Source organism: Coregonus lavaretus (genome assembly GCF_964263955.1).
Source record: "Coregonus lavaretus genome assembly, chromosome: 39".
Lineage (NCBI taxonomy): Eukaryota > Metazoa > Chordata > Actinopteri > Salmoniformes > Salmonidae > Coregonus > Coregonus lavaretus.
The window spans coordinates 10,407,153-10,427,631 of record NC_140026.1 but is presented as its reverse complement, the minus strand read 5'-3'; the positions used below and the strand labels follow the sequence as shown (position 1 = coordinate 10,427,631).

At 42.4% G+C, this 20,479-nt stretch overlaps 2 protein-coding genes across 2 annotated transcripts in view; both read left to right on the top strand.

Moving 5' to 3' along the window:
- The first annotated feature begins 1,960 nt into the window (after positions 1–1,960).
- Positions 1,961–19,574, top strand: LOC311112760 (uncharacterized protein). Its single transcript, XM_084155897.1, has 3 exons — positions 1,961–2,247; positions 3,413–3,862; positions 16,568–19,574. Exons 1-3 carry the CDS (start codon positions 2,082–2,084, stop codon positions 18,367–18,369), a joined length of 2,418 nt encoding a protein of 805 aa, XP_084012023.1. The 5' UTR covers positions 1,961–2,081; the 3' UTR covers positions 18,370–19,574.
- LOC311112702 (uncharacterized protein) overlaps positions 18,416–20,479 on the top strand; it is a gene marked incomplete at its 5' end in the record, with an annotated part of 43,302 nt that continues 41,238 nt past the window's right edge. The window contains one exon of the mRNA XM_084155833.1: positions 18,416–18,515. Coding sequence (XP_084011959.1) covers positions 18,416–18,515 — 100 coding nt within the window. The remainder of the gene's footprint in view (positions 18,516–20,479) is intronic.

The window sequence follows — 20,479 nt, the reverse complement described above, 5'->3', positions numbered from 1 at the left end:
AGCAAGCTAAAATATCCTTTACCTTGAGCTAAGAGCTCTTGGGGCATCTAAGCCCTCGTGGGGCATTTAAGCCCTGAACGATGCCTGACAGGCAGCTCTGTCTCCCAGGCCAATCGCATGCGCGCAACAATGCAGCTAACTTGGCTAGTCTTGTGAGCGAGCTAGCAAGACAGTCATGAAGAAGGCACGACAAAGCCTATTCCCCCTCAGGAGATTGAAAAGATTTGGCATGGGTCCTCAGATCCTCAAAAAGTTATACAGCTGCACCATCGAGAGCATCCTGACTGGTTGCATCACCGCCTGGTATGGCAACTGCTCTGCCTCTGACCGCAAGGCACTACAGAGGGTAGTGCATACGGCCCAGGACATCACTGGGGCCAAGCTTCCTGCCATCCATGACCTCTATACCAGGCAGTGTCAGAGGAAGACCCTAAAAATGGCCAAAGACACCGGCCACCCTAGTCATAGACTGTTCTCTCTGCTACTGCACGGCAAGAGGCACTGGAGCACCAAGTCCAGGTCCAAAAGGCTTCTTAACAGCTTCTACCCCCAAGCCATAAGACTCCTGAACACCAAGACAGTCATGAAGAAGGCACGACAAAGCCTATTCCCCCTCAAGAGATTGAAAAGATTTGGCATGGGTCCTCAGATCCTCAAAAAGTTATACAGCTGCACCATCGAGAGCATCCTGACTGGTTGCATCACCGCCTGGTATGGCAACTGCTCTGCCTCTGACCGCAAGGCACTACAGAGGGTAGTGCATACGGCCCAGGACATCACTGGGGCCAAGCTTCCTGCCATCCATGACCTCTATACCAGGCGGTGTCAGAGGAAGACCCTAAAAATGGCCAAAGACTCCGGCCACCCTAGTCATAGACTGTTCTCTCTGCTACTGCATGGCAAGAGGCACTGGAGCACCAAGTCCAGGTCCAAAAGGCTTCTTAACAGCTTCTACCCCCAAGCCATAAGACTCCTGAACACCAAGACAGTCATGAAGAAGGCACGACAAAGCCTATTCCCCCTCAAGAGATTGAAAAGATTTGGCATGGGTCCTCAGATCCTCAAAAAGTTATACATCTGCACCATCGAGAGCATCCTGACTGGTTGCATCACCGCCTGGTATGGCAACTGCTCTGCCTCTGACCGCAAGGCACTACAGAGGGTAGTGCATACGGCCCAGGACATCACTGGGGCCAAGCTTCCTGCCATCCATGACCTCTATACCAGGCGGTGTCAGAGGAAGACCCTAAAAATGGCCAAAGACTCCGGCCACCCTAGTCATAGACTGTTCTCTCTGCTACTGCACGGCAAGAGGCACTGGAGCACCAAGTCCAGGTCCAAAAGGCTTCTTAACAGCTTCTACCCCCAATCCATAAGACTCCTGAACAGCTAATCAAATGGCTACCCGGACTATTAGCATTGTTCCCCCCACCCCCCTCTTTTACGCTGCTGCTACTCTCTGCTTATTATCTATGCATAGTCACTTTAACTCTACCAACATGTACATATTACCTCAATTACCTCGACTAACCTGTGCCCCCGCACATTGACTGTACCGGTACCCCCGTCTATAACCTTGCTACAGTTATTTCACTGCTGCTCTTTAATTATTTGTCATTCTACTCTTATTTTTCTTAAAATGAAATTGTGGGTTAAGGGCTTGTAAGTAAGCATTTCACTGTTTTCGGTGCATGTGACAAATACATTTTATTTAACGCAGGGACATGCTTTGTAGTATACCTCTCTGGTCCATAGGCTGGCTGCCTTGTACAGTACTAAACCCCCATCCAGCGGGCGACGCTGTTGTGCATTTCCGGGATCGATTAGAACCAAAGAGTTTTCTAAAATTCCTCGACTAGAACACGGAAGTAGGGTTGAAGGTGATCAGATATCTGTATGTGATGATGAGATGCTCAATAGAAACGCATTGGATTTTTTTTTAGACAGATTTTGGCAAGAGTGTAACCTCTCGCTTCTTCCTCTCTGAGATGAATTTGAACTTTGTTTTTGTGGAGTAAAGAAAGACGTAGCAAGCTACTGACTGAACGAAATAGGTTACCCAACTCCCAGTCGTCTGGAATATGTCTAAACTACAATTGTTTCGTGTGTTTTTAAATGAGCGCTTAACGGCGGCTGCTGTGGAGATTTTCGGGGCAGTTGAGAAAACGGTAGTGGAGTACCAGGAGGAGAATGATCGGCTACGGAGACTGCTGCGGATCACACCGGAGATACAACTATGTAAAATAGGTTCGTATGTAGATCTACTCATAGTTAGCTATAGTTCTACTCAATTAGTAAACTGCTTAGGTAAATAGAGATCACCATTTCAACCGAATGTTTTTACTTTGATTTTCTACCTACCTAACTATATATTGGGCTACAGGCCTACAGCAATTAAGCATTTAGCTGCGAATGTGTAGTTTACAAGATTAAATAAACCAATGAAGCCATTAACAATTATTATGTAGGCCTATGATTAAATAGTTGTCTGCATATTTGATTATTTATCTAAAGCCTTCAAATCTAATTGTATTTGTCACATGCTTCGTAAACTGGTGTAGACTAACAGTGAAATGTTTACTTACGGCCCTCCAACAATGCAGAGAGAAAAATAATAAAGATAATAACACGAGGAATAAATACACAATCAGGTTTCTCCCCAAAGATTGTGAGAGGCGCTGCGCCATCTTGTGGACTGACTGCGCCACTACGTACAAAATGTGTCGTCATATGAGGACATTTTTTGCTTTAGATTGCAGGACATGGCAGTATACACGGGGTACCAGTATCGCTGTATACACGGGGTACCAGTATAGCTGTATACACGGGGTACCAGTATAGCTGTATACACAGGGTACCAGTAACACTACAGTGAATGTCAATGTTTGTATATCAGTTTATTTTTTCATATAGGAAAGTAATAATCAGATTATTAAAAAATATATTTAAATTGTTTTTGTCTGCATCAACAACATTTTGAAATGTCATTGTGCACTCAGGCATGTCTAAAGGCTGTATAGTTAACGTCTGTATCAAGGCTGTATAGCTAGGTAACCTCTGGATCAAGGCTGTATAGCTAGGTAACCTCTGGATCAAGGCTGTATAGCTAGGTAACCTCTGGATCAAGGCTGTATAGCTAGGTAACCTCTGGATCAAGGCTGTATAGCTAGGTAACCTCTGGATCAAGGCTGTATAGCTAGGTAACCTCTGGATCAAGGCTGTATAGCTAGGTAACCTCTGGATCAAGGCTGTATAGCTAGGTAACCTCTGGATCAAGGCTGTATAGCTAGGTAACCTCTGGATCAAGGCTGTATAGCTAGGTAACCTCTGGATCAAGGCTGTATAGCTAGGTAACCTCTGGATCAAGGCTGTATAGCTAGGTAACCTCTGCTCCTCCTCTCCTTCCCTCCAGACTCCCTGCAGCTCTCTGTCTCTGAAGAGGAGGTTCCCCCTGAGCAGCAGCACTGTGAGCAGGAGTGGAGCCCCAGTCTGGGGCAGGAGGACCCAGAGCCCACACAGATTAAAGAGGAACAGGAGGAACTCAGGACCAGTCAGGAGGAAGAGCAGCTCCAAGTGCTCTTTGATACCAAAGACTCCATATTCACTCCTTCCTTTGTGAAAAGTGAATGTGATCAGAAGGACCCATGTCAAGAAGCCATAGTAGCTGAATACCCAACTCTCAGTCCACTGAAAACGTCTAAACTACAGTCGTTAGGTGTGTTTTTAAATGAATGTTTAACGGCATCTGCTGCTGTGGAGATTTTCGGGGCAGTTGAGAAAACGGTAGTGGAGTACCAGGAGGAGAATGATCGGCTACGGAGACTGCTGAGGATCACACCGGAGATAAAACTATGTAGAATAGGTTTGTATGTAGATCTACTAATATCTAACTACAGCTCCACTAAATGAATAAACTGTTTAGGCTTTGTGATCACCATTTCAACATTTTGGAGAAGTTGTTGTAGCCCTAACGTGGCAATGCGTTCCCTTACTTGGACAGCAGCCCCACACATTTATGTTGCCATTCTGACTCCAGTGGTACATTGGAGTCATTCACCGTTCCTTTTGATTAGTTGAGGACGATGATTTGGTCAAGTGTGATACGCTCTAAAAAAACAAAAATATAAACGCAACAGTTTCAAAGATTTTACTGAGTTAAAGTTCATATAATGAAATCAGTCAATTGAAATAAATTCATTAGACCCAAATCTATGGATTTCACATGACTGGGAATATAATTTAGATATGTTGGTCACAGATACAGTGGGGAAAAAAAGTATTTAGTCGGCCACCAATTGTGCAAGTTCTCCCACTTAAAAAGATGAGAGAGGCCTGTAATTTTCATCATAGGTACACGTCAACTATGACAGACAAATTGAGAAAAAAAATTCCAGAAAATCCCATTGTAGGATTTTTAATGAATTTATTTGCAAATTATGGTGGAAAATAAGTATTTGGTCACCTACAAACAAGCAAGATTTCTGGCTCTCACAGACCTGTAACTTCTTCTTTAAGAGGCTCCTCTGTCCTCCACTCGTTACCTGTATTAATGGCACCTGTTTGAACTTGTTATCAGTATAAAATACACCTGTCCACAACCTCAAACAGTCACACTCCAAACTCCACAATGGCCAAGACCAAAGAGCTGTCAAAGGACACCAAAAACAAAATTGTAGACCTGCACCAGGCTGGGAAGACTGAATCTGCAATAGGTAAGCAGCTTGGTTTGAAGAAATCAACTGTGGGAGCAATTATTAGGAAATGGAAGACATACAAGACCACTGATAATCTCCCTCGATCTGGGGCTCCACGCAAGATCTCACCCCGTGGGGTCAAAATGATCACAAGAACGGTGAGCAAAAATCCCAGAACCACACGGGGGAACCTAGTGAATGACCTGCAGAGAGCTGGGACCAAAGTAACAAAGCCTACCATCAGTAACACACTACGCCGCCAGGGACTCAAATCCTGCAGTGCTAGACGTGTCCCCCTGCTTAAGCCAGTACATGTCCAGGCCCGTCTGAAGTGCATTTGGATGATCCAGAAGAGGATTGGGAGAATGTCATACGGTCAGATGAAACCAAAATATAACTTTTTGGTAAAAACTCAACTCGTCGTGTTTGGAGGACAAAGAATGCTGAGTTGCATCCAAAGAACACCATACCTACTGTGAAGCATGGGGTTGGAAACATCATGCTTTGGGGCTGTTTTTCTGCAAAGGGACCAGGACGACTAATCTGTGTAAAGGAAAGAATGAATGGGGCCATGTATCGTGAGATTTTGAGTGAAAACCTCCTTCCATCAGCAAGGGCATTGAAGATGAAACGTGGCTGGGTCTTTCAGCATGACAATGATCCCAAACACACCGCCCGGGCAACGAAGGAGTGGCTTCGTAAGAAGCATTTCAAGGTCCTGGAGTGGCCTAGCCAGTCTCCAGATCTCAACCCCATAGAAAATCTTTGGAGGGAGTTGAAAGTCTGTGTTGCCCAGCGACAGCCCCAAAACATCACTGCTCTAGAGGAGATCTGCATGGAGGAATGGGCCAAAATACCAGCAACAGTGTGTGAAAACCTTGTGAAGACTTACAGAAAACGTTTGACCTGTGTCATTGCCAACAAAGGGTATATAACAAAGTATTGAGAAACTTTTGTTATTGACCAAATACTTATTTTCCACCATCATATGCCAATAAATTCATAAAAAATCCTACAATGTGACTTTCTGGATTTTTTTTCCTCATTTTGTCTGTCATAGTTGACGTGTACCTATGATGAAAATTACAGGCCTCTCTCATCTTTTTAAGTGGGAGAACTTACACAATTGGTGGCTGACTAAATACTTTTTTTCCCCACTGTACCTTTAATAAATAAGTAAGGGTGTGGATCAGAAAACCAGTCGGTATCTGGTGTGACCACCATTTGCCTCATGCAGCGCGACACATCTCCTTCGCATAGAGTTGATCAGGCTGTTGATTGTGGCCTGTGGAATGTTGTCCCACTCCTCTTGAATGTCTGTGTGAAGTTGCTGGATATTGGCGGGAACTGCAACATGCTGTCGTACACGTCGATCCAGAGAATTCTAAACATGCTCAATGAGTGTCTGGTGAGTATGTAGGCCATTGAAGAACTGGGACATTTTCAGCTTCCAGGAATTGTGTACAGATCCTTGTGACATGGGGCCGTGCATTATCATGCTGAAACATGAGGTGATGGCGGCGGATGAATGGCACGTCAATGGGCCTCAGGATCTCGTCACGGTATCTCTGTGCATTCAAATTGCCATCGATAAAATGCAATTGTGTTCGTTGTCCGTAGCTTATGCCTGCCCATACCATAACCCCACCATGGGGCACTCTGTTCACAACGTTGACATCAGCAAACCACTCGCCCAACAACGCCATACAAGTGGGTTTTGAGAGAAACAACCTTTTTATGGACAATTTTTGGGATCTTTTAATTTCTGGGATCTTGTATTTCAGCTCATGAAAAACTAAAGGGTAAAACACTTTACATGTTGCGTTTATATTTTTGTTCAGTGTAGAAACAATTGATCATTGATTGCTCTACGGATTTGGAAACCTTTAACACTAAACTTAATTATAATCCAAAATAACTTTACAAAAGGTACACTTACTGTTAGCTGTTTTACCACAGATTTCCAGAGTTTTTTTATGCTTCGAGCCAAAATGTTGTGTTCCCTCCCGAGTTTCAAATCAAATCAAATCAAATTTTATTGGCCACATGCGCCGAATACAACAGGTGCAGACATTACAGTGAAATGCTTACTAACAGCCCTTAACCAACAGTGCATTTATTTTTTTATAAAAAAGTAGAATAAAACAACAACAAAAAAGTGTTGAGAAAAAAAGAGCAGAAGTAAAATAAAATAACAGTAGGGAGGCTATATATACAGGGGGGTACCGGTGCAGAGTCAATGTGCGGGGGCACCGGCTAGTTGAGGTAGTTGAAGTAATACAGTGGGGGAAAAAAGTATTTAGTCAGCCACCAATTGTGCAAGTTCTCCCACTTAAAAAGATGAGAGAGGCCTTCATCATAGGTACACGTCAACTATGACAGACAAAATGAGGAAAAAAAATCCAGAAAATCACATTGTAGGATTTTTTATGAATTTATTTGCAAATTATGGTGGAAAATAAGTATTTGGTCAATAACAAAAGTTTCTCAATACTTTGTTAGATACCCTTTGTTGGCAATGACACAGGTCAAACGTTTTCTGTAAGTCTTCACAAGGTTTTCACACACTGTTGCTGGTTTTTGGCCCATTCCTCCATGCAGATCTCCTCTAGAGCAGTGATGTTTTGGGGCTGTCGCTGGGCAACACAGACTTTCAACTCCCTCCAAAGATTTTCTATGGGGTTGAGATCTGGAGACTGGCTAGGCCACTCCAGGACCTTGAAATGCTTCTTACGAAGCCACTCCTTCGTTGCCCGGGCGGTGTGTTTGGGATCATTGTCATGCTGAAAGACCCAGCCACGTTTCATCTTCAATGCCCTTGCTGATGGAAGGAGGTTTTCACTCAAAATCTCACGATACATGGCCCCATTCATTCTTTCCTTTACACGGATCAGTCGTCCTGGTCCCTTTGCAGAAAAACCGCCCCAAAGCATGATGTTTCCACCCCCATGCTTCACAGTAGGTATGGTGTTCTTTGGATGCAACTCAGCATTCTTTGTCCTCCAAACACGACGAGTTGAGTTTTTACCAAAAAGTTCTATTTTGGTTTCATCTGACCATATGACATTCTCCCAATCCTCTTCTGGATCATCCAAATGCACTCTAGCAAACTTCAGACAGGCCTGGACATGTACATGTGGGTAGAGTTAAAGTGACTATGCATAAATAATTAACAGAGTAGCAGCAGCGTAAAAAGATGGGGTGGGGGGGGAAGTGCAAATAGTCCGGGTAGCCATGATTAGCTGTTCAGGAGTTTTATGGCTTGGGGGTAGAAGCTGTTGAGAAGTCTTTTGGACCTAGACTTGGCACTCTGGTACCGCTTGCCGTGCGGTAGCAGAGAGAACAGTCTATGACTAGGGTGGCTGGAGTCTTTGACAATTTTGAGGGCCTTCCTCTGACACCGCCTGGTATAGAGGTCCTGGATGGCAGGAAGCTTGGCCCCAGTGATGTACTGGGCCGTACGCACTACCCTCTGTAGTGCCTTGCGGTCGGAGGCCAAGCAGTTGCCATACCAGGCGGTGATGCAACCAGTCAGGATGCTCTCGATGGTGCAGCTGTATAATTTTTTGAGGATCTGAGGACCCATGCCAAATCTTTTCAGTCTCCTGAGGGGGAATAGGCTTTGTCGTGCCCTCTTCACGATTGTCTTGGTGTGTTTGGACCATGATAGTTCGTTGGTGATGTGGACACCAAGGAACTTGAAGCTCTCAACCTGTTCCACTACAGCCCCGTTGATGAGAATGGGGGCTTAGCTCAGGAAGTGTCGTACAGTGCATTCGGAAAGTATTCAGACCCTTTGACTTTTTCCACATTTTGTTACGTTACAGCCTTATTTTTAAATGGATCAAATAGTTTTTTCCCCCTCATCAATCTACACACAATACCCCATTAATGACAAAGCAAAAATTCTTAACAAGTCAAGTTGCATGGACTGTTTGAAATAATAGTGTTTTAACATGATTTTTGAATGACTACCTTATCTCTGTACCTCACACATACAATTATCTGTAAAGACCCTCAGTCGAGCAGTGAATTTCAAACACAGATTCAACCACAAAGACAAGGGAGGTTCTTCCAATGCCTAGCAAAGAAGGGCACCAATTGGTAGATGGGTATGAAAAACAAGCAGACATTGAATATCCCTTTGAGCGTGGTGAAGTTATTAATCACACTTTGGATGGTGTATTAATACACCCAATCACTAGAACGATACAGGCGTCCTTCCTAACTCAGTTGCCGGAGAGGAAGGAAACCGCTCAGGGATTTCACCATGAGGCCAATGGTGACTTTAAAACAGTTACAGAGTTTAATGGCTGTGATAGGAGAAAACTAAGGATGGATCAACAACATTGTAGTTACTCCACAATACTAACCTAATTGACAGAGTGAAAAGAAGGAAGCCTGTACAGAAGAAAAATATTTCAAAACATGAATCCTGATTGCAACAAGGCACTAAGGTAATACTGCAAGAATGTGGCAAAGCAATGAACTTTTTGTCCTGAATACAAAGTGTTATGTTTGGGGCACATTACTGAGTACCACTCTCCATACTGGTACCCCGTGTATATTTTTTTTATGTAATCGTTAAGGACTGAGGAATTTTTCCAGGATAAAAAATAAACGAAATGGAGCTAAAACAGGAAATATCCTAGAGGAAACCCTGGTTCAGTCAGTTTTCCACCAGACGCTGGGAGATTAATTCAACTTTCAGCAGGACAATAACCCAAAACACAAGGACAAATCTACACTGGAGTTTTACCAAGAAGACAATGAATGTTCCTGAATGACTGAGTTACAGTTTTGACCTAAATCTACTTGAAAAAAATATATGGCAACACCTGAAAATGGTTGTCAAGCAATGGTCAACAACCAATTTGACAGAGCTTGGAAGAATTCTGAAAAGAATAATGGGCACAATCCAGGTGTGGAAAGCTCTTAGAGACTTACCCAGAAAGACTCACCACTCTCCATAATTTTCAAGCATGGTGGTGGCTAGGGCTGTGGCGGTCACAATGTCTTCAGCCGGTGATTGTCAAGCAAATAACTGTCGGTCTCACGGTAATTGACCGTTAATTAACATAAACACATTTAGCATCTCCTGGCTTCCACACATAGCCTTCAAGCCATTGATGCAGACCTTTTGGAACATCTACATTTTAAAAAGTCTAATAAATCCATGTAATATAGCCTACACCTTCACAATAATTCCATTATTTATTTTAGACAGGTCTAAAGAAACATGATATGAAGAAAATGTAGTCTATTTCAGAAGAACAGAATAGCATACTCTGAGTTGTCCTTATGTTATGCCCTGATCTGGCTATGCCATATGGCTGTGGGCTACACTAGTTTGTTTAGCAGACAAGATTTGCTTAGAATTCCGTGGCATTATTTTAAATTATTTTATAGTATGAAGAGTACAATTGAACAAAGCTGAATGAAAATTTATTTTCTCCAAAAAGGATTTGAGGGAGTGCGCACATGCGGCTATTTTGTGTTTAGTGGTTAACAAAGAAACAGGTCCTTCTATATGCTATAAGTTTAGAGTTATTTATGTAACTTTAGGTGTTCTACAAACGTTGGGCTATATGTTTAGATTTTTAATACATTCTAAGGCTGCATGATGCGACTAATGATGATTTGAAAAAAGTTGCTTGAAAGGCCTGAGCTCTGCTTTGTTTTTCTGCACAGGCTGTACACACTTCATCAGTCACTCCTTCACAATTTGACAAGCACTTGATAATGCCTCGAATTTCCCGGCGGCATCCCCTTTGTGTGGCCGTAATGCACCCTAAAGAATTCCATGCCTTTTGCGGCCAGTGGCCGTTGTGCCCTTGGCCCGGAGTGCTGCGTTGTACCCTTCTCCCTGAGTGCTGCGTTGTGCCCTTCTCCCTGAGTGCTGCGTTGTGCCCTTCTCCCTGAGTGCTGCGTTGTACCCTTCTCCCTGAGTGCTGCGTTGTGCCCTTGGCCCGGAGTGCTGCGTTGTGCCCTTGGCCCTGAGTGCTGCGTTGTGCCCTTCTCCCTGAGTGCTGCGCGCTCCGAAGCACCTCTCACTCACATGGCTCTCCGTCACGTGATCCGGTAGTTACAAATGTAGGTCACTGTTGGTTTCCATCATTTCCAACAGGGACTCTACCCCAGACACAGATCACATTTTGACCCTTATGTATTTGTTTATGCAGTGCAATATTTTTTATTTAACGTGAAATAAAACATAGTTCACTCCACACAGTTAAGATAAATGTCACATTGGATTTCCCTGCACACCTAATAATTAAGATAAATGTCACACTTGACTGCACGTCCTTATCCAATTCCGAGGCACACATTGAAGATATTGGAAGAACTGTCCACATTTACTTTTCGTCAGCCAACAAGATGAGTAGGCCTAACGAACAGCAAACACACTGGCCTATGTCAATCTACTATCCCCCATAGTACAAAAGTTGACCTATTCTATTCTGTGTGAGAAATAAATATTCCAAACATAGTCTGGGACAGTTGTGGGATGCGACAGATCCCAAATTAATACAATCACTAGTATAAAAAAACCTGTTTTACACAATGTGGCTGACGCAACAGATCAGAACGTTTAGCTTAAAATGTTGATAAACTATTAGGCTATTTCTTCACATTATAAGCGCAGCAATGCGCACACGGCAGTAGGCTATAAGCAGGAATGTTCTATTAGTGTGAAAACCCTATTATCAAAAGTGACGGCAAATGCGATTATGCATGTAATGCCTTTATTATAAAGGTGAATTTTTATGGTGAAAATGATCTTCCCCAAACTTGAAACTCACTCACCGCTTATGAATGCCAGTTAGGCTCTACACCGCTTGTAAAGTGGATTAATGTGCTTAATTTTAAGAAGTTATTTGGCCACTTTAGTTTTGATACAAACCTTATCAAAACATACAGTGACTTGCAAAAGTATTCATCCCCCTTGGCGTTTTTCCTATTTTGTTGCATTACAACCTGTAATTTAAATTGATTTTTATTTGGATTTCATGTAATGGACATACACAAAATATTCCAAATTGGTGAAGTGAAATGAAAAAAATAACTTGTTGAAAAAATAATAATAAGGGAAAAGTGGTGCGTGCATATGTATTCACCACCTTTGCTATGAAGCCCCTAAATAAGATCTGGTACAACCAATTACCTTCAGAAGTCACATAATTAGTTAAATAAAGTCCACCTGTGTGCAATCTAAGTGTCACATGATCTGTCACATGATCTCAGGATATATACACCTGTTCTGAAAGGCCCCAGACTCTGCAACACCACTAAGCAAGGGGCACCACCAAGCAAGAGGCACCCTGAAGACCAAGGAGCTCTCCAAACAGGTCAGGGACAAAGTTGTGGAGAAGTACAAATCAGGGTTGGGTTATAAAAAAATATCCGAAACTTTGAACATCCCAGGAGCACCATTAAATCCATTATTAAAAAATTGAAAGAATATGGCACCACAACTAACCTGCCAAGAGAGGGCCGCCCACCAAAACTCACAGACCAGGCAAGGAGGGCATTAATCAGAGAGGCAACAAAGAGACCAAAGATAACCCTGAAGAAGCTGCAAAGCTCCACAGCGGAGATTGGAGTATCTGTCCATAGGACCACTTTAAGCCGTACACTCCACAGAACTGGGCTTTATGGAAGAGTGGCCAGAAAAAAGGCATTGCTTAAAGAAAAAAATAAGCAAACACGTTTGGTGTTCGCCAAAAGGCATGTGGGAGACTCCCCAAACATATGGAAGAAGGAATCTAGTCAGATGAAACTAAAATGGAGCTTTTTGGCCATCAAGGAAAATGTCTGGCGCAAACCCAACACCTCTCATCACCCGAGAACACCATCCATGTTTTTCAACGGCAGGGACTGGGAAACTGGTCAGAATTGAAGGAATGATGGATGGCACTAAATACAGGGACATTCTTGAGGGAAACCTGTTTCAGTCTTCCAGAGATTTGAGACTGGGACAGAGGTTCACCTTCCAGTAGGACAATGACCCTAAGCATACTGCTAAAGCAACACTCGAGTGGTTTAAGGGGAAACATTTAAATGTCTTGGAATGGCCTAGTCAAAGCCCAGACCTCAATCCAATTGAGAATCTGTGGTATGACGAAGATTGCTGTACACCAGCGGAACCCATCCAAATTGAAGGAGCTGGAGCAGTTTTGTCTTGAAGAATGGGCAAAAATCCCAGTGGCTAGATGTGCCAAGCTTATAGAGACATATCCCAAGAGACTTGCAGCTGCAAAAGGTGGCTCTACAAAGTATTGACTTTGGAGGGGTGAATAGTTATGCACGCTCAAGTTTTCTGTTTTTCTTGTCTTATTTCTTGTCAAATATTTTTTTTTGGTGAAACAAACATCTTCAAAGTGGTAGGCATGTTGTGTAAATTAAATGATACAAACCCCCAAAAAAGCCATTTTAATTCCAGGTTGTAAGGAAACAAAATAGGAAAAATGCCAAGGGGGGTGAATACTTTCGCAAGCCACTGTATCTACAGTGAGGGAAAAAAGTATTTGATCCCCTGCTGATTTTGTACGTTTGCCCACTGACAAAGAAATGATCAGTCTATAATTTTAATGGTAGGTTTATTTGAACAGTGAGAGACAGAATAACAACAAAAAAATCCAGAAAAACGCACTTTCACAAGCCTCTGTATAGGCTTATGGGCTAGGCTACATGAGGTGTGTGACTATGATTAGAAAAAGCCGCAAAAAAAAGGCATTGTTTCTTGCCTTACGCTTGGCATCATTCACAAGTGATAATATATGATTCACAAGTGATAGGCTAATATTGTCACCCATCAGACTATACTTGATTTAATCTTGTCTTTACATATACTAAATATTATATGTGTGAAATTTGTTTTGATTTAGAATGGACCATTATCATGCACCTGTATCGAAACAGGGGCAGCGGGAAAAATACATGTCATCTATGCACTTAAATAGCGAATGGAGGACACTTTTCCCGTCGTTCATTTTCATGCCAGCCAGGTAGGCTATACTCCTGTTGTAAAGAGAAGCCATGTGCTTAATATTAGGAAAGTTGAAAATAAATATAGTAGGTCTAGCCTATAGAAAGCTGATGGGATCCTCTGTTTTCTTGAGCAATTGCATAGCCTATAGAAATGTTGCGCAACATGAGCTCATGGGCTCTCATGAAGTGTAACTAATGACCATCAGCAGCATCGGAGCTTTGAGAAGCCTAGTTATAATAATAATAATAATAAATATAATATGCCATTTAGCAGACGCTTTTATCCAAAGCGACTTACAGTCGTGCGTGCATACATTTTTGTGTATGGGTGGTCCCGGGGATCGAACCCACTACCTTGGCGTTACAAGCGCCGTGCTCTACCAGCTGAGCTACAGAGGACCACTAGTTACTGTGACTAAACAGTCAAGTGGAATTTTGACTGCCTTCATGACTCGTGACCACCAGTGTGGCGGTAATATGGTCACCGCCAACATCCCTAGTGGTGGCTGTATCGTGTTATGGGTATGCTTGTCATCGTTAAGGACTGGAGAGTTTTTCAGGATAATGGAGCTAAGCATCTTAGAGGAAACCTTGGTTCAGGGAGATGAGACACTGGGAGACAAATTCACCTTTTCAGCAGGACAATAACCTTAAACACAAGACCAAATCGACACTGGAGTTGCTCACCAAGAAGACCAATGAATGTTCCTGAGTGGCAGAGTTACAGTTTTGATTTAAATCTACTTGAAAAATCTATGGCAAGACATGAAAATGGTTGTCTAGCAATGATCAACAACCAACTTGACAGAGCTTGAAGAAATTTGAAAATAATAAATGGGCTCTTAGAGATTTGCCCATGAAAGACTCACAGCTGTAATCGCTGCCAAAGGTGCTTCTACAAAGTATTGACTCAGGTGTGTGAATACTTATGTAAATTAGACATTTCTGTATTTAATTTTCCAGAAAATCTGCAAACATTTCTAAAAACCTTTTTTTTCTCTTTGTCATTATGGGGTATTTTGTGTAGATGGGTGAAAAAAATCGATTTAATCAATTTTGATTTCAGGCTGTAACACAACAAAGAGTGGAATAAGTCAAGGGGTATGAATGCCTCCTGGAGGAACTGCGTGTATATAGACGTGTACATACAGTGCATTGGAAAAGTATTCAGACCCCTTGACTTTTTCCACATTTTCTTACGTTACAGCCTTATTCTAAAATGTGATTAAATTCATTTTTCCCCTCATCGATCTACACACAATACCCCATAATGACGAAGCAAAAACACATTTTTTGAAACTTTTGCAAATGTATTAAAAATAAAAAACAGAAATACCTTATTTACATAAGTATTCAGACCTTTTGCTATGAGACTTGAAATTGAGCTCCGGTGCATCCTGTTTCCATTGATCATCCTTGAGATTTCTACAACTTGATTGTAGTCCACTTGTGGTAAATTCAATTGATTGGACATGATTTGGAAAGGCAGCCCTCTTTGAGTTTGCCAAAAGGCACCTAAAGGACTTTCAGGTCATGAGAAACAAGATTCTCTGGTCTGATGAAACCAAGATTGAACTCTTTGGCCTGAATGCCAAGCGTCAAGTCTGGAGGAAACCTGGCACCATCCCTATGTACAGAGAGATCCTTGATGAAAACCTGCTCCAGATCACTCAGGACCTCAGACTGGGGCGAAGTTTCACCTTCCAACAGGACAACGACCCTAAGCACACAGCCAAGACAACCCAGGAGTGGCTTCGAAACAAGTCTCTGAATGCCCTTGAGTGACCCAGCCAGAGCCCGGACTTGAACCAGATCAAACATCTCTGGCGATACCTGAAAATAGCTGTGCAGCGACGCTCCCCATCCAACCTGACAGAGCTTGAGAGGATCTGCAGAGAAGAATGGGAGAAACTCACCAAATACAGGTGTGCCAAGCTTGTAGTGACATACCCAAGAAGACTCGAGGCTGTAATCGCTGTAACATACACTCTTGTACTGTTCATTTAGTACATTTCCCTACGTTTAGCATGTCTACAAGCCCATTAGCCTGTTTGGTCCATTGGAATGTGACTAGGCCTATGCCTGTTGGATTGAATAGCAGGTACTTTACCTGTGCAACCTTGTACAGTGTTTTTATGGGGGGCATAAAATATAGCAACGCTATAATCTAAGTTTTAATGTCAGTTCTCACTGGATAGGATTCTCAGTTATCTGAACCAAGAGTGGTCAGATGTGTGTGTGAATGTGGACATCTCTTTCCATTAAATCAATCAATCAAATGTATTTATAAAGCCCTTTCTACATCAGCAGATGTCACAAAGTGCTTATACAGATACCCAGCCTAAAACCCCAAACAGCAAGCAATGCAGATGTAGAAGCACGGTGGCTAGGAAAAACTCCATAGAAAGGCAGGAACCTTGGAAGAAACCTAGAGAGGAACCAGGCTCTGAGGGGTGGCCAGTCCATCTGGTTGTGCCGGGTGGAGATTATAAGAGTACATGGCCATTGAGGCCAGATCGTTCTTCAAGATGTTACAACGTTCATAGATGACCAGCAGGGTCAAATAATAATCACAGTGGTTGTAGAGGGTGCAACAGGTCAGCACCTCAGGAGTAAATGTCAGTTGGCTTTTCATAGCCGAGCATTCAATGTACACATTGGCCACTGTGTGTTCAATAGTAGGCATGTTAACCCACGCACCTATATGTCTTGTGTGAAGGAAAGCAAATACCTAGCTAGCTATCTGCACTCAGGCTGTATAGATCATAGAGATCCATGCTAAGAAAGCAAATTCAAATTGAAAGTCATAAGAGATCTATAATTCATGAGTGATTCCAAATTCTCTGATAAATCACCTCTGCTCCCCCTCTCCTTCCCTCCAGACTCCCTGCAGCTCTCTGTCTCTGAAGAGGAGGTTCCCCCTGAGCAGCAGCACTGTGAGCAGGAGTGGAGCCCCAGTCTGGGGCAGGAGGACCCAGAGCCCACACAGATTAAAGAGGAACAGGAGGAACTCAGGACCAGTCAGGAGGAAGAGCAGCTTCAAGTGCTATTTGATACCAAAGACTCCATGTTCACTCCTTCCTGTGTGAAAAGTGAATGTGATCAGGAGGACCCACTTCAGTCCTGGACTCTTCCCCAAACCCAGACTGTGGAGAACAGAGAGAGTGACTCTAAACCAGTGGATCTGAAACCTTTTGGCACTGTGACCCACCTAAAGGATCTGGACATTCCCTGCGACCCTAATCAAAACAATGCCTCCAACCACAGCTCAGCCGTAAGCAGCGACCCAGTAGGACTTGACAGCAGTCCACTATTGGATCCCAACCCACCATTGGAGAAAAACTGTTTCAAACCAAGCATCACATCTAGAAAAATGTACCACTGTGGTGACTGTGGTGAAACGTTTGCTCTGAAAGCTGGCCTGCAGAGGCATGTGACTCTCCCCAAGAAGAGAACCAGTGAATGCTGCTTCTGCAAAAAACACTACAACTCCACCTGTAAACTGAAGTCCCATGTCAGGCTCTGTCACTTTGGGAAGCCCTTCACCTGCCCTGCTTGTGGCAAGACCTTCAAATACAAAGGCCATATGTCCAGGCACATGAGGATTCACAAAGGAGAGAAAGTATTTAGCTGTGGTGACTCTGGGAAAAGCTTCAGTCAGAAGGGGAACCTAACCGAACATGTACTGACTCACACAGGAGAGAAACCGTTTAGCTGTGGTGACTGTGGGAAAAGCTTCAATCGGAAGGGGAACCTAACCGAACATGTACTGATCCACAAAGGAGAGAAACTATTTAGCTGTGGTGACTGTGGGAAAAGCTTCAGTCAGAAGGGACACCTTACCGTGCATAAACTGACTCATACAGGTGAGAAACCTTTTAGCTGTGGTGACTGTGGGAAAAGTTTTAGTCAGAAGGGGAACCTAAGCATTCATAAACTGACTCACACAGGAGAGAAACCTTTTAGCTGTGGTGACTGCGGGAAAAGCTTTGGGCTCAAGCGGCACCTAACCATGCATAAACTGACTCACACAGGAGAGAAACCATTTAGCTGTGGCGACTGCGGGAAAAGCTTCAATCGCAAGGAGGTCTTAACTATGCATATAAGGACTCACACAGGAGAGAAACCATTTATCTGTGGTGACTGTGGGAAAAGCTTCAGGCATAAGGGGTCCCTCAAGTTACATATATTGTCTCACACAGGAGAGATACTTTTTAACTGTGGTGACTGTGGGAAAAGCTTCAATAAGAGGGGAAACCTAAACATGCATTTACGGACTCACACAGGAGAGAAACCTTTTAGCTGTGGAGACTGTGGGAAAAGCTTCAATCAGAGGGGGAACCTAACCACGCATACACGGACTCACAACAGAGATGATTCCTTTCGCTGTGGTGACTGTGGGGAAAGCTTCACTGAGAAGGGGCACCTAACTGAACATATACGGACTCACACAGGAGAGAAACGATATAGGTGTAGTGATTGTGGGAAAAGCTTCAATCAGAAGGCTGACCTAAGGAGGCATATACTGACTCACACAGGAGAGAAACCACATGGCTGCTCAGTCTGTGGTAAAAGATTCACTCATAAATCTCATCTGATGAGGCATGTGGATAAAGTCCACAAAGGACAGAAATTGAAAGAGGAAAGAACATTAGGACAAAGAGATTGTCTGTCAGGTAAGTGAATATAAAGGCAGAATGTGGACAAATCTCTTAGGAAGCAACAGCGATATGGCCCTCATCAAATATGCAGACGACATGGCTCTGGTTGCTTGCCTGGAGGACAAGTCCATCTCAAGCTACTCCCAGTTCATTGACTGCCTCTTACGTGGTTTGACAATAGCTTCCTTGACCTTAACGTCACAAAGACTAAAGAACTGTGCATTGGAGAAAATGAAAGCTGGGGAAAACGGAAGCTCTTCTCTCGAGCATGTCACCATGGAAGGACAGGACGTGGAGCAAGTCACACATTTTAAATACTTGGGGACAATTTTAGACCACAAACTTAGCTTCCAGTAGAACACTGACCTCATCTACAAAAAGGCAGTTTCTTTCCCTACTTAAGAAACTATGATGTTTTAATGCAAGCAGACACACACTGATCATGGTATACAAATCCCTGATCGAGTGTTCTCAATTACAACATCCCCTTCTGGTACCTTTCAGTGATGTTTAATTTTTTATTTGTTTAATTTTGACATTTCATTCTGACATATAAATGTTTAATGTGTTTCATTCTGACATGTCAATGTTTATTGTGTTTCATTCTGACATTTCATTCTGACATGTAAATGTTTAATGTGTTTCATTCTGACATGTAAATGTTTAATGTGTTTCATTCTGACATTTCATTCTGACATGTAAATGTTTAACGTGTTTCATTCTGACATTTCATTCTGACATGTAAATGTTTAATGTGTTTCATTCTGACATTTCATTCTGACATGTAAATGTTTAATGTGTTTCATTCTGACATTTCATTCTGACATGTAAATGTTTCATGTGTTTCATTCTGACATTTCATTCTGACATGTAAATGTTTCATGTGTTTCATTCTGACATTTCATTCTGACATGTAAATGTTTAATGTGTTTCATTCTGACATTTCATTCTGACATGTAAATGTTTAATGTGTTTCAGTCTGACATTTCATTCTGACATGTAAATGTTTCATGTATTTCATTCTGACATGTAAATGTTTAATGTGTTTCATTCTGACATGTAAATGTTTAATGTGTTTCATTCTGACATTTCATTCTGACATGTAAATGTTTAATGTGTTTCTGTATGTTTTTTGTCTGTTTTTATCCTTTTATTGTAACTCAGAGCGCCAACGACACATTTTCATTCTGTTAAAACTTAATGGACAATAAAGTTTGTATTTTCTGCTCATCTTAAAGTGATCTTAAACTCTGGATCATTCATACTTTGGGTTACAGAAAAATGGATGTGTGATCGATTTGACTTTTGCAAAACATTCTATGTAAATCAAATTTGACACTAAGTAATTGTACACAAGGTCCAAAGGAAATTCGACTTCCGCTTTTATAACTCCTTCCGAAAGAGACACATACATAGAGGTTGGAGCAGGATGCTGCCATACTACAGCGCCCGTGGAGCAGTTGTTGTGGGGGGTTAAGTGCCTTGCTCAAGGGCACAACGGCAGGTATGGCATCTAGAATTTTTTACGTTTGCTCTGAAATACTGGGTCATGCATGTGATAGACCAATAACTCACGGGGCTTCTTCTCTCTAAGCTGAGACCTTGAAACTGAGATATCTTTCTCTAAACAAGGTTCTGGGCGTACTGCCAAATTGCAGATACTGATAGTGAGGATTTGTTCAATCAGTCACTTGCATGATCAAAGAAATTAGTTTATAGAAAAGCACGAACATAGAACATAGAAAATGGTAAATAGCAAAGCACCAACATAAAAATGTCCTTCACACGTTCTATGTAAATAACATTTGATTTTATTTGAATGACGAGGTAATGGTCAAAAAGAAGTACTTTGTATTATGGGAAGTCTGTTGATTTTTTCATGTTATTAGAAACGGGAAAATCTGGTCATTTGTTTTGGAATGTCTCTCAGGGTATTGAGAGAATGTTTTGACTGATGTTATTGATTCATAAAAAATGGTAGCTATACTTTCCAGAAAATACATCTCTCCAAGAGTATTTCTCATCAATTCTGTCCTAATGCTGCTCAATGATTAATAATTGATTCTCCCACATCATCCTATACTGATGATAACCACTGTTTGTCTACATGTAGTTATCATTTCCCTTTACAAC

What these genes read in the sequence shown, in the direction of transcription:
- LOC311112760 (XM_084155897.1), top strand. Translation starts at nt 2,082, where the DNA reads ATGTCTAAACTACAATTGTTTCGTGTGTTTTTAAATGAGCGCTTAACG. An exon ending in GATACAACTATGTAAAATAG is followed by an intron (nt 2,248 to 3,412) that starts GTTCGTATGTAG and finishes CCTTCCCTCCAG; the next exon opens with ACTCCCTGCAGCTCTCTGTC. An exon ending in GATAAAACTATGTAGAATAG is followed by an intron (nt 3,863 to 16,567) that starts GTTTGTATGTAG and finishes CCTTCCCTCCAG; the next exon opens with ACTCCCTGCAGCTCTCTGTC.